This window comes from Tinamus guttatus, unplaced genomic scaffold (genome assembly GCF_059628265.1).
Source record: "Tinamus guttatus ecotype Peru unplaced genomic scaffold, ASM5962826v1 Tinamus_guttatus_pri_ptg000408l, whole genome shotgun sequence".
Lineage (NCBI taxonomy): Eukaryota > Metazoa > Chordata > Aves > Tinamiformes > Tinamidae > Tinamus > Tinamus guttatus.
Genome location: NW_028288942.1, coordinates 712,257 through 726,587, shown reverse-complemented (window position 1 = coordinate 726,587; position 14,331 = coordinate 712,257). Strand labels below are relative to the sequence as shown.

Genomic DNA, 14,331 nt, shown 5'->3' with positions numbered 1-14,331 from the left:
CAACAGACAGGGCAAAAACTTTGGCCTACCGCCCATGGGCTGAGTACTATGCATCTTCTGCACTGCTGATCCAGTAGATTCCTTCAGTTCTGGTCTCTAGTCCTGAATCTCCCAACTTTATAAACTTACACATAACATAATTGATTGCTACTGTGTCCAAAGGTCCATGCTACATACCTCTGTCTAAAATTTATAAGAACAATTGCTAAGAAAATACAGCTTTGGAAAATATTTCTTTTCCTTGCACATCTTAAGTAACAATCTGTAAGTTTCAGACTTTATGGCCTACTATAAAACAGCAATAGAGAAGCCAAAAATCAAAAGAAGGCAGAAAAAGTCACTTTCTGGTCTGCAGCTATCACCCTCAATCATCCTGCAAAATACTTAATTGAGACTGAAAATAATATAAAGTAACAATGTCCATTCGCTGCAATACCACACTTTCAAGTAATACTTAGGAACAGTACTTAACATGGCCATCAATAAATCCCAGAGGACACAAGGATTTTGGCAGGCATGCAAACATATACTTCTGCTGACTAGGATTCAGTTCTTCATATTTGTTTCCAGGGGGCAGAAATAACCTTTAAAGGTGATGTGAGTAACAGGCTCTGTTCACATACCAGCCAAAATGCCTGATTTCCTGTTAGTACCATATCTCTCCTTTACACTTTTATTCCACCTCAAATCTACAGTATCTTTTGTTAGAATAGCTATTTCCTTTAAACATCTTCTATTTCATATCTGTACATTTTTGTACACCATAAAAAAATAAATATTTACAAAATGACATACAAATAAATAAACTTAAGCAAAAAAATACGTTTTCAGTCTATTAAAAAGAAAAAAAAAAAACATCCACAACAAAAGAACAGGAAAAAAAATAGGCATGTAACTTGGTCCCTTTTTCCTGAGACTGAAAAAAGTGCACACGGTATAGGAAAAAGCAACAAGATGGCTTTTTGGTAGGTTTGTTAAATTCCAGCATAACACTGCGCAAAAACATACACACATGGAGTAGCCTTGTAAAGTGGGGCGCAGGGGACTTTTTAACTTCAGTTCACTCTACAAAAATAGTAATTAGATTCAAATACCTAATGGTCACGTGTGTGTAAGTACGTTAATCTCAAGTAGCAAGGTGAGAAAAAACAAATATTGCCAGCTGTTTTCTGCTCTCCTGATGTCTGTGGCTGGGGAAGATAAGACTACCTTTGCTAGAGCACCAGGTGCCTTCCAGTTTTGAAAATGGGATCTCCCACATCAGATTTGTTTAATGCTGGTCAGACCTGGCAGAAGGGGGATATACGGGTGGGAAGAAGAAAATAGCAGCAATTGAAAAAAAAATCGTCCCTTTTTTTTCTCTCTGCTCATTCCTTTAATGACTCCCTTTGAGCATAGGAAAGAGTCAAGGAAGGGATGTGGCATGATCTTAGGCAGCTTCTTTATCAGGTTGTATGCTGTTCAGTTCCACCATAGGGTTCTTCTCCACTGGTGTCGTGGGGCTCATTCCTCCTCGCCCTTCAAAGCCCCTGGAGATGTCTTCAAATGTCCTGCCTTTGGTCTCTGGCACTTTGAAGAATGTGAAGACAAAGAAGATGACCAGGAAAACGAGGAAGATGAGGAAGACATAGGAGCCACATAGTTTCTGCAGGGAGGATAGAAGTGGAAGGCTTTAAATTGGAAAAATGACAGACCTGAATGTAATTCTAACACTTTTTTTTTCCATCAATGGCCTTACTGACTTGTTCTCAACTCATCAATTTTTAAAAGGAAACCAAGTTCTTTGTGGGCTTCTGAAAATCTTTAACATTCAGAGAGGAAGGGAATGCAACATTAAGGCTTTTAAGGAGAAAACCTTAATGTGCTAATTAACATGGTCCTCCAACTATTTATAGGCTGAAACCAGTAAGAGATAAGAGTCCCAGGAACATAATGGGAGCCACAAGACACTTAACATTCAGTAGCAATCAGAACACAGACTCAGGGTTTTCTGGAAGTCTGTAGTCCAGCTCTCAACCCAAAGCAAGCCCATCTTCAATGGGCTATCAGGCTGCTAAGGGTCATATCCAGTCACATTTTGTGAATCTGCAAGGATGGAGATTCTCCAGCCATTTTGGACACCTTTTCCAAGCAGTACTCACAAGTGCTTTACACACTAGGTTCTTACCTCTGCATAGGGGAAGAGCATTCCCACCAAGAAATTAGATGTCCAGTTGGAACAACCAGCCACTGCCATGGCTGCAGGCCGTGGGCCCTGACTGAAGAGTTCAGCCACAATGAACCAGGGTATTGGGCCAGGGCCAATCTCAAAGAGAGCCACAAAGCCAAAAGTAGCAACAATGCTGATATATCTGATCCATTCCACAGTGTCCTGCAAGGAAATGGAACATAAGCAGTTGAAAGATGAAGTAAATGTGGCACAGCCCAATGCAATGTCCAGTGCCACAAATTTCTTAGCAGCATCCTGAATACTGTGGCACGGTTTCTGCAGTTGGGAAGTTGCTTTCTCCACTGCACTTCACTAAGACATCTCCTTCCTTTACCTCAATTCTAGCTCCAGTTGTATCTGCCTTGTCCTGCAATTCTGCCCTCTACAGTCTTACAAGTTCCTGCTGAGGTGACAATCTGGGCAACACCAATTACTCACCTTCAGAGCTAAAGCAACAGTCATAAGGACAGCACACACAGCCATGCCACCCAAGCCAACTAAGTGGAGGGTTCTACGCCCTGCACGCTCCACCAGGAACAGCTGAAAACAGACAGAAAAGAAAAATCAATTACTTCAGCAGTAAAAGCAGAAAAGACCTCTTAAGTCACAATGTGTGCTGCACCTGTTTCTTTTTTCCTGTCTGTAACCCTCAGAGTCAGTGGCGATCTTGGCACAAATGTCTCTGCTCTCTCTGGTTCTTGCTACTGTCCTTCTCTCACATCTCCCATCTTGTTTTCATCCTTTACCCCATTTATTTTTTCTAAAATGAAGACTCCTTCTCCTCTCCCTTTTCCTCTCCTTTCCTCACTTCCCTTCCAATAATAACTTGAAGCATTCTTCTCTTTGAGCTTACAGGCCATTGACTAGCCCAGCACTCTGCCACAACCTGGCTGCTTGTCTTCATTCTCATCTCCCAAAAGACCCCATGCACACTAGTTTGCAGGAGCTGTTACCCCTCTTACCACAAGGCCCTGCTCTACTTACCGATACAACAGTGAAGACAGTGTTTACCACACCAGCTCCAATGGTGGCATACACAGGCTGGGTGATACCAGCTCTTTCGAAAATCCCTGTAGAATAATAGAATACCTAAAAAAAAAAAAAAAAAAAAAAAGAAGTAGAAGTTGGATGTAGTCACAGTTCCAGTATTTGAGAGCATATCCCTCTCATCTTCCTTGCCTAATACCACCCAGGCCCAACAAGGAGCTTCTGGAAAACACTCAATAGTATAAAGCGGCATGCTTCCAATTAAAAGATTCATTCACCTGATGCAGGGGCATAATGTCTTGACAGGGGGTGGTATAGCGAAAACAAAAAACCCCATCTCCTATCTTAGGGATCTCTATGTAGTATCACAAAGCAATGCCCTCCAGTCAAGGCACAAAACAGGAGTCTTTGAGAGCACAGCGCTGTCACCATTAGCAGTAAGCAACTACCCTGAAGTGCAAGAATAGCCAGAGATAACCGAGACCCATAGACAGAACAGGAGACGACAACTCACAGCATTGATGCCAGAGAGCTGCTGGGAGAGCTGCAGCATGATGGCAATGATGATGGCTTGACGGTAGTTTGGAGAGCGGAAGAGCTCTGGCACAGTTGCTTTCTTTTCCTGGGACATTTTGGCACTCTCTTCTTTCATTTCCTGGATATCTTGAGACACATCCTGTGTACCACGGAGCTTCTGGAGAACTGGAGGAAGGAATACAAAAGTGCCAGGTATAATACATGCATGGACAGTAGCTTGCCCCAACACCTGCCCTGCTGACCTGTCTATTTGGTGAAGAAGGAAGAGTGAAGATAGACTTATCTTCCTTCACTGCCTGCAAGTCAGTGTTTAGGTATGCTGGGAAAGCCTGAATCTCTACATGTAGATTTAAGTCATATTTTCCACCCAGAGCTCAATATGTTATGATCACCATGGAGACAAGGCCCAGGTTCTGCTTATTTGTTACTTGTGCTCCAAAGTTACACTTGATTCCTATACACTTGCTTTGGGAGTCTCTAGGAGCAGAGCTGAACCCAGTAGACCTCAGGGATAGTTCTTGATGGTAGCTGGAGGAAAGCTCTAGCTCTGTGTTAAATCTCAGCCTATTTCCTGCCATTCAGAAGGAGCTGAGAGGTGCAGCAGCTGGTATTGCCACATCTCTTTAGAGTAGGTGTGACTCCTAATTTCTTAATCCCAACAAAAGTCTGCTGGAATGATAGGTTTCTAACACTTATTGGCACAAGTAAAGCTAAAGAGAGGTGAGATCCATTCTGATGCCCTCTGAGAATCACACCCTCATCCAGGCCCCAAAGTTAGTCTAGGCCTCACACCTCACACAAGGCTTTGAAGTCATTCCTGGCCTCCCACTCTCAAGTTCAGTACAGACTGGGAGCCACAACACTGCACCACCCCTTTTAGGGACAAGTTCTCACCTGCTTGTGCTTTATCCTCCTCCATCTTGTTGATCAACAGGAAGCGAGGACTCTCAGGGCAGAAAAGAAGAGCCACACACTGAAGGATTGCTGGAAGGATTGTGAACCCCAAAAGCATCGGCCAAAGTTTTTCAGTCCCCATGATCCCCTCCAGACCAAAGATCTACACCAAGAAATGAAGAGAAAGAAAATGATTAAATACTCTCTGATGCTTTATCCCTATCCTAGTGAGTGTCAGGATGACATACTGCACCTAATTGCAAGTGCAGATGACTTTAAAGGTCCACAAAACCCTCCCAGCCACCACCTCCCCACCAGTATTGAATCCGGTTGCGACTGGCTTACTTGGGCCACTAGGATGCCAACAACAATGCCCAGCTGATTGAGGGTACCAAAGGCTCCGCGGACACTGGTGGGTGAGACCTCGCTGATGTACATGGGTACAAAGCCAGTGCAGAGGCCACAAAAGACACCAATGATGAAGCGGCCAAGGATCAGCATCTCCACTGCTTTTGCCATCTTGGAGAAAGCCATGAGAGCGCCACCAACAAAGGCCAAGACATTCACCAGCAGCATGGAGTTCCTCCTGACAGAAGACAAGTATAAAGACCGGGGTTAAACTGGCAATATGTTGGAGAAATCATGGAGAAGGGGTAAACCTACCCATGATCCCCATCTTGAGGTTGGTAAGAGAGCAGAGAAATTCTCATTCAGCTCCTGCCTTGGCATTACTCTCTCCATTTCTTTCTCTTTTTGCAGCCTATACATTCTTGATTATTTCTCAACCTTGACCTTCCCTCTTCCCCCGACCTCTGTTCTCTTCCTACTCTTCCCTTAGAAGGGAAAATATTCTCCATGGCTTGGATCCCCTTTCCCAGCTTACCTGCCAAATCTATTGACAAAAAGGCTGACTGAGAAGGAGCCGATCATGCCTCCTACTGAGAAGATGGCTACCGAAAGGGACCATAGTGAGGTTAGGAGCTCTGAGGAGATGGGCTCCCCACTCCGCTCTGATAAGGTTGTGTTGAAGAACTCTTGGATGATCTGCAAGAGAGAAACCACCATAGGACAGAGTGAGGAAAGGGAATTGCAATCTAGTAGGAGGCATTTTGCATTGGGGAAGGAAGACAATTTCTGATGGCAAAAGAGATTTTTAATGGAGACAGCAAGCAAGAAGAGATGTTGAAGATTCAGTAGAAGGTAAGTCAGAGGGCAAGTGTGGAAAGAGGAACTAAAAATTCAGAAGAGTGAGAAGTTCAGACTACCAGAAAGATGAAGGAGGGATTGCTTCACTGAGCATGAGGAGAGTTGGGCAAGTGATGATTAAGAAGCATGGGCTAATCTTTGACATGCCTCTAGATGATGATGGTATTTTGGGGATGAGAGAGGAGGGAGTGAGAGGGATGCAAGAGAAACGTGACCAGAGAATAGATGGTAACACTGCTGGAAATGCTAGAACAGATTTCCCAAGAGATGCAAATAAGTGAATTAAGCCCAGGAAAACTGAGGTATGATCTGAAATAATCCTTCCTTCTAACTTGGAGTACCATGAGAAGGGATGTGACAGGGCTTTTCATGTGGCTAATTCCGGACTCATTCACTCCAACAATTGAGGGAAGATCGGCAGCAACGGAGGGGCACATGGCCTCAGGAGGGCTTCCCCCAGCAGAGGGCAGCAGGACATTAGCTCGGGAGGACACGCCACTCTCCTCCCCCTCCCCCCACGCATAAGTGACAGCTCTATTCCCGGAGACAGGGTGGATGTGGTATTGGTGACTCAGTTCCTGAGAGAGGGTAACCATCTTAGTTACAAGAAAAACACATATCTACTTTTTTTCTTCTTCTTCTGTCATTTTTTTCCCCTCATGGTGTAATCATGCGATGATTTGGTCAGAACACACCAGTCACATCCCTTTTACAAGAACTGAATCTACACTTAACATGTAACAAATGAAATAAGGAAAGAAAGAAGCCTTGAGAGATGACCCCCATGACAAACTAGGGCAAACATAATCCCTATCACCTCACTTTATTTTCTGCACACTGCTCCCTACATTCTGCCCTGGCTTTTTTTCCCCCTTTTTTTCAATCCCCCCCACACACACACACTTTATTTATTTATTTATTTTAGGTGGGTGATTCCACCTCATCCCCCTAACCAGTATGGCCAGTCAAAAGCCTGTTTTGTCATTTGAATGATGGCAGATTGGAGCACGGTAGCATACCACCCTTAAGAGAGAAAAGTGGAATCAGGTTTTTCCCCCCTCTGATGACCCAAAGAAGGGACAAGACCCAAAACAACATGATGCCTGAAATAGTTCACATTTCTTCCCCAAATCAAATACACAACTACCTTACTCTGGGAAACAGCAGATGGGCATCTCTTGCCCTAGTTCTCTCTCTGTACTCCAGATTAAAAGAATGGTCCTGTCTGCTCTCTCTCCCCTCCACAAAACACTCTCTATCCTTCCTGTCCGTTGCTGTAGTAGAGAGAGGAGTTTTTGAACCTCTCATTCTTTGACAGCAAAAATAACTATCAACCTAACAGCTGCCTGAAAGACAGCTCCTCTATCCCCCTCTCAGCTTTTGCCTGAGTCCTACCCGCCATAGAAAGGATGATTTTTCATCTCTCTCTCCTTCCTTCCCTGAAAATGAGTGTCTGTCCAGTGCCTTGGCATTACCCCCTCACTGATATCTTGTCCCTAGCTTATTCTCCCTCTCACCTTTTCAGGAGCGTTGATGACACCGGTGTTGTATCCAAACTGGAGAGATCCGATGGCAGCAATAGAAACAGCGTAGATAAGGTATGCAGTGATTTTCTGATGGGAGAGAGAAAACGTGTTGTTGATTAATTTGCTTTCTACACAAGCTGACTTTCTTCTCAGCACAAATAGCAGCTGCAGCTTCGAGGTGCCCAGAAACCTTCTGTAGTGCCCTCAGGGCAGGGAATGTCTTTTGTATAGGTCAGTGCTACGGAACTACTTGGGTTTTTGTCCAGTGGTGGTGGATAGCAGCAAGGCCCTGGAGAAAGGGATATAACTAGTGAGCAGCTCATTAGTCATGAATACACTGACTGCATTACTGGCTGTTATTTTGGGTTCATTTGCTTTATAGAAAAGCTTTTGCTTATCTCTGGCATGTCACAAAAAAAGGGTCTAGATCTTCCTCATGCCAGCTGACAAGGACTGTTAAATAGATGGTCTTAGATCTGCCCATGAACCACACTGGCAGTCACTCCCAACACTTAAAATTTGTACTCTTCAGCAACCGCATTTTCCCAGGCTAGAACATCCCAACTCTGCCCCAGGGCATCTGGCACAGAAACCTTGCCTCACAGAGAAGACTGTGCTGCCAACCTTTCCCATTTATTTTTCTTGCCACTGTTGCAATAGTTGATACTTTAAAGTCCCAGGATCTAGAGTTGTGTATGTGTAGCTCTTTGTATTCACTAAAATAAAAAAGACTGCTCAAAAACACCAAGGAAATTTGAAGGTCCAACCTGCCTAAGTTCCACAGAATTTAAATGTTAGTCAAAAGCATCTAATATTTTATATATTTTTAAAGCCTGTGGAACTTAAGTTGCTAGGCAGGAAGGGAGAGAAGGTGACTCAGGAGTTGGCACTAGGATGACAAGTATTTTAGAAAGATCATGAATCTCTCATAGGAGGGGCTGCAAGCTTTTCCAAAGCATTGGAAATCCCTTTTTTTCAGATCTTTCCTTTTCCTCTTTTAATGCTGGCAGGGAAGAGAGAAGTACTTCCTGAGGCCTGCTGCTACAGCTCCTTGTCTCCAGGAATATGAGCTCCCAAGGGTGCCCAACTTTGCTGCCTCTTTGCTAGGAACTCTCTGCCATCATTCACACCGCCTTTACTAATCTTTCAAGTTTGGTGCCTTCTGACCTTCACAACCCTCACACATTTAGCAGTTAGGCCTCAATAAGCAGAAACTGAAAGAATATCTCAGATGCAACTTCCCCCACTAAGTCACGTAGATGTATCTTAAGTTCTGTCTTCCTGCTAGACTAGTGACAGAAGCAGAAGTGACAAGGCCCTCAATTTCAGCATGGGGAATATGACTTCTATAATCAAAGAATACATCTAAGGCAGGTCGTCTTCTCTACCACCCTGAGAGAAGGGGAGAGACTGCTCACCTTGTAGTAGGCACAAGGAGTTTTGACATAGGAGCACAAGCACCCAGCTCTTTCAAAACGCTTGGATGCCTACTAAAGGCCATGAAGATGTCTAGGTACTTTTACTAGGGGTCAGGTTACCCCCTTCTCTTGGATGTAGCAAAGCAGGGGACAAAACCCTGCTCTCCACACTTCCAACACAGTCACTCAACACAGGAGGATCTTTCCTTCAGTACTTTGCTTTGTCATGGCTGGCAGTGGCCATATCTGGCTTCTTTTTCCTTTGGGTATAACACGGGACCACAAGGCACCTGCAAGCTGTGAGACACAGCCAAACCATAAGGGGTTACTTCTTCTCCCTTTTTTTGTACTCCCTTTTCCAGACTGTTGCCTGCTATTCATCTGTGCCACATACCCAGTCTCATACTGGCTAGACGTTACATGATCTGATCCATCCACGTAAGTGAGACAGGCCAGGATTTAATGTATGCAGCATTTGTTACTGCTGGTCATGCCTCATTTCCCCAGAGGTGTCCAGAGAGCTCAGAAAGAGTACAGCAGTGTTTAAAGCTGAGGTCTCAAACCACCGCCCCTCCCTCTGACCACAGGCACCTACCAGGTTCTGGAAACTATATTTATTATCCAGGAGGCACTTCAAATTAGCTCCATTCTTTTTTACAGACTAGAATCTCAGAAGAGTACAACTTGTTGAATTCACCTAGCGCAGCCTCTCTGCCCTCCTTTACATGCCAGATTAAATGCCCTCCCTTGGCCAGATGCTCTCCCTGGCTCTGCCTCCTCTTCACGTCCTGCCCGCGTTTCCTTCAATATGGCGGTGATGGCCCTGTGCTTTCTTGCTGCTGCTGTTATTTCTGTTCTAATCCCCTGGCATTTGGCACTGGGTTCAGCTGGATATTTGCTGTCTGTCTCCCTCCTTCAGCCTGCCTGCCTTCCTGCTCTGATTTAATTCAAACACCCACAGTTCATTAGCAGCACGGAGACCCACGTTTTGCTCTGGGCTGCAGATGAATTATGAAAGACACAAGGCTCCATCCCATGTTCTCTCAAGGAGCAAGGGGGAAAGAATATGTTTTGCTTTTCTTCTTGTAATGGAAATATAGCTTTCATATCAGTGATATATTAAACAACATACAAACAAACAAATCATTCAAGAATAATTGCGCTTTCAGCATTATGGATCCACTGTCTTTAATCCTGGCACAAATGAGTACCAGCCAGCCAAATATATCCCAAAATCAATACAAAGAAAATATGGATAGCATCATGTGTCTAATTAGGCCATACATATGTAAACAAATCAATCTCATGACTTGCACCAACTCTAGACAAACAGGCTCTCCATCTCTACTCCCCATCTCCCACAGACAGAGCTTTTTTCTGACTCATCCTTAAAAAGGTAGCTTAGGCCTGTCTACATCATCACATACCTTTACAAAAACAAATTCAACAGTATCAGAGAACAAAGTGATGCTGAATTGCCACCATATGGTTCACAGGGTGACCGCTGCTAAACGTTACTAGATTGCCTTCGCAAGCCAAGCAAATATTTTCTAGCCATACACATACATATCTGCCCAAGCAAATTGTGGGAGACAGATGCTGAACAAAAACACACAACCTCACAGTGAATAACCAATAAAGCAACAAGACAGCTAACCGCTGTAATGACGAGGAGGAAATAATTACCTTTTTATTATCCATCGCCTGCGACAAACGCCTTAAAATGACTCGTGAAGCACACTGCCCTACTTCCACCTCTTAATGGATTCTGTGGACCTTCTGAGCTGCTACGTCCTTGCCTCCCCGAAAACAAAATAGCTGAGCCTCTCTCTCTCTCTGTAAAAGAAAAGCACCTTCTTTCTGCTTAAGCTCATGTATTTATGGCTTGTGGTATGGGCGTGGGTCTGTTAGAGGAGGGAGGAGCTTTGCAACATCCCGCAATGAGAAAAAAAAAAAAGAGAAAAAAAAAAAACCAAAAGAACCGTCGTCCTATAACCTCCTACGATTTTCTGACTTAAAATTTACATCAGTGGCTGCAAGGTTTTTGCTAGTGGCAGTCATCCAGCACCGCATGTAAGTGCCTGCTTTCTTACGTTTCGCGACTAGAAATCTAGAAAAAGTCACTGGGTAGGGAGCCAGCAGCGTTTGTTTTTGAACTCAAGCATTTTGTCTAAAGTTACAAGTGTAGACAGTAGTGTTTGCCACACTGCTGGTGCTGTACAGGTATTAACTCACGATGGAATACTAGTGATTTGGATGGGAAAAAAAAAAAAAAGGCAAAGCTTTTTTGAATCCATTGTTAGAAACACTGAGGCACATAGTGATAGCCACATAAATAGCATCGTCAGAAGCATGGAAATCACTCCCAAGCTTTATGGATGCTCTCCCCCTTCTCCTAAAGCTGTGGATGAGAGATCCATCTGTACAGCTGTCCTTTGAAACACTTTTCCCACAAAGCTAGACTCCGTGGGGGCAAAGCTTTAGATGTGACCCTGCAGTTGCATTTAGTCCCAAACTTGAACCCTTCCAACCAAACTATGTTACTCTCCCTCATATTCCCTTGCAGCCCGTCCCTTAAATCAAAGAATTGCCAAACTCTGCTAAGAGAGTAATGGAGACCTATGCTTTCAATTCCAGACAAAATGCAGTCAAAAGAAAATAAAAGAGAAGTTACTAAGTCAGAACCTTCCAAACATTTTCATTTCAGCAAATGGTAGTAACTTAGAGCTGGGAGTAGGGGGGAAGGATAGGAGAAGGGCAGGGAGGAAGGGAAGCAGGGGAGAAAGTTAGCTCATGTTATTTTCTCATTGCTTTTCCTTATCAAATTCTGAGGAATTGAAGTGATCCAATTTTAATTCCATATTGGTTACTTCTTTGGCACAAACTCTGCATCACAGGCAGAATATGTAACAGTTCAAATGGGGTGAGCTTTCCTCCCTCCTCTCATGTGTCTTTCCTACGTCGTAGTTAAAACATGTTATTCCAAGTGGAAATAAATATTGAACAAAAATTTTCTGTCCGAGTCTTCTTCACTTGAATATTTTCTCACAATTACTTTTTAACTTGCAGGAATGTTCTCTTGTCTCTTCAGAGCCCTGGAACAGGCTGCCCAGGGAGGCTGTGGAGTCTCCTTCTCTGGAGAGCTTTCAAATCAGCTTGGACGCCACCCTGTGCCACATGCTCTAGGTGTCCCTGCTTGAGCAGGGAGATTGGATTAGGTGATCTCTAGAGGTCCCTTCCAGCCTCAGCCCTTCTATGATTCTGTGATTTTCCTAGCTTTTTTTCCACTTATGTGCAAGTGCAAACTTTCATCTTGAATCCTGGCAGCTGTCTCCAACCCTGGCATTAACTCTGGAAAAATTCAATTACCAGTGAAAGTAATTCCATATTCCGTATTTGATGAGTTTCGGAATCTCATCCCTCTGAGATCTCCTCATTCCTATTTTCTTCCACCCACATGACTCAGGTTAAGTGCTGGGAAATCCAGACCTTGAGATTAAATGAAATGTATATTTAGCTTCCTGTCCAGCTTCAGAAACAATAAGACTGTAGTTGAAAATTAAATCTATGACACATGATGTAGAACACAGTGGATGCCATTTACTTTTAGAGATTTAGCGGAGTGGAGTAAACAGTAGTAAGGAGACACTAGCTCAAAGTGTCTAAAAACCAAATCTCCTTAAGAATGTCAGAAACACACACCATTTTCATTAGGTGTGCTGCAGTCTGACCTCCCCTAATAGTGCTCAAGTATTTATATTACAAGTTTACATTAGAGCCTGTTCCTCTTAAATATCAGTTTAGATTTAGTCCTGGAACACAGACATACCTCCTACATCATAGATAAGTCTTCTGAAGATCAGCTCTTAGGGAAGTAAGGGGGAAGTGCCTTAATCCCTCCTAACTAAGAGCCATCTGATAGCACACCAGCTGAAACCATTTATTCTTATTGCAAATATAATACTCCTGTGTATTATGCAACATACATTAACTGCACCAGGATGGAGGCCCTGCAGGATACTCAATGGCCAGTCAGCCCTATTTATAAGGGAAGGACCAGGTAAAATAGGAACTTGATGCTGGCTGTTCCCATGTTAAGACACCAGTATCTTAACCAATAAACTATGGGGATAGGGAAAGATTTATTTTGTGTTTGACAAGCTGTTTCCTCTTAGCACTGAAAAATCTTGAGTGCTCACTCTTGTCTATGCTGACTATGTTTCATTTCTGGGAAGTCTAAATTTTCCAGAGTAAACTTTATTTATTAGGAAATGTCAATTTAGCACCAACAACAGGCAAGCTTGTTTTTATTATCTTAATTTATTCTAGAGTTTGGAGCTGGCAAGTGACTCCATAGAAACATTCCCTTGCTGTGTCTATTTGAGAAAAATGGCTCAAGGGACAAATGGATACAGAAGCTACAGAAATGGTATGCTCAACAATCATTTTTGATCCTGACCATGCTCACATAGCTTAGTAGGGAATGGAGGCAGATCTATTATCAACCACAGTGTCACCATGCTGCTGCCCACGCTCTTGCGAGCTGCATTCTGCCACAGAGCTGTTTTGCCAAGTCTACCCACTTTTCAGTTCACACTAATTCCCACAAATGTTAGTGAATCCTTTCTCATGTTTCTTCCTACTTTGCCTGAAGAACAAATTCTTTGGAGATAAGAGGGGCATGGACAAGGAGGGTTACTTTGCAGTGCTGGCATTTAGAGATTATTTTGTGATTTTTGTGTTGTTGTATTTTTAACAAAAGGGTATTCAGAACAAAAGAGAGAATGAGATCTAGCATGGGCCAGATGCTTTCCCACAAGCCATTAGTAATTTTTATTGTTAAGCAATGCTGGGAATGAGTGGGGGAAAACAAGCAAAGATAAAAGAGAGAAACAAAAGAGTGGGTGGAGAGTGGTTGGGTCTTAGACAAGAGAGGGCTAGAAGACAAACAAGGACAGACAGAAGGCAAAACAAAAAGAAAGGAAAGATATGACAAGGGGAAGAGGAAGGAACTAATAGAACAAGGACAAGGAAAGATATAAAAGAAGGAAAAAAAAAAAAGGCAAAAAAGCAGCAGCAAACAAGGAGAGAAAAAGGAATAGAGGTGAATAGATAGAAAAGATGAACCAGAGAGTGGTACAAGAGTTTATGAAACTTCAGAATTGCCTAATAAGCATAGCACAATCACAGCATTGGACAGATTATGTCATTAGAGGTTTTTTTATTATTACTTTTTTTTTTTACCTCTGCATTTTACATTGGTGAAATGCGAGTTGATGATAATGTCTCTGAAAACTTTCCAATTAATCTAGTCAATTAATAAGATCATTCCAGTTAAAGCATTTTAATGTTTTAAGACTGTTGTTACACTGTCTTGCAAATTGGAAGAACTCTACCATAAAAAAAAAACTAAAAAAAAAAAACCAAAAAAAATACTAAAACAGCACCACTACCAAAAAAAGGAAAAACATTTTCTGCAGAAACTGATGTGCTAGGGTGTAAACCACAAAAAGTAATATCGTATTGAAAAAGCTGTTTCCTAAACCTAGCTCTG

General features: G+C 43.0%; 1 protein-coding gene across 1 annotated transcript; it reads right to left on the bottom strand.

Moving 5' to 3' along the window:
- Positions 1-914: 914 nt before the first annotated feature.
- LOC104566511 (solute carrier family 2, facilitated glucose transporter member 3) lies at positions 915-10,581 on the bottom strand. The gene is made up of 10 exons (XM_010213307.2): positions 10,464-10,581; positions 7,351-7,446; positions 5,511-5,671; positions 4,973-5,213; positions 4,628-4,790; positions 3,711-3,898; positions 3,194-3,298; positions 2,648-2,749; positions 2,168-2,371; positions 915-1,645 (listed from the first exon to the last, which is right to left on the bottom strand). Exons 1-10 carry the CDS (start codon positions 10,476-10,478, stop codon positions 1,430-1,432), a joined length of 1,491 nt encoding a protein of 496 aa, XP_010211609.1. The 5' UTR covers positions 10,479-10,581; the 3' UTR covers positions 915-1,429.
- Positions 10,582-14,331: the final 3,750 nt, after the last annotated feature.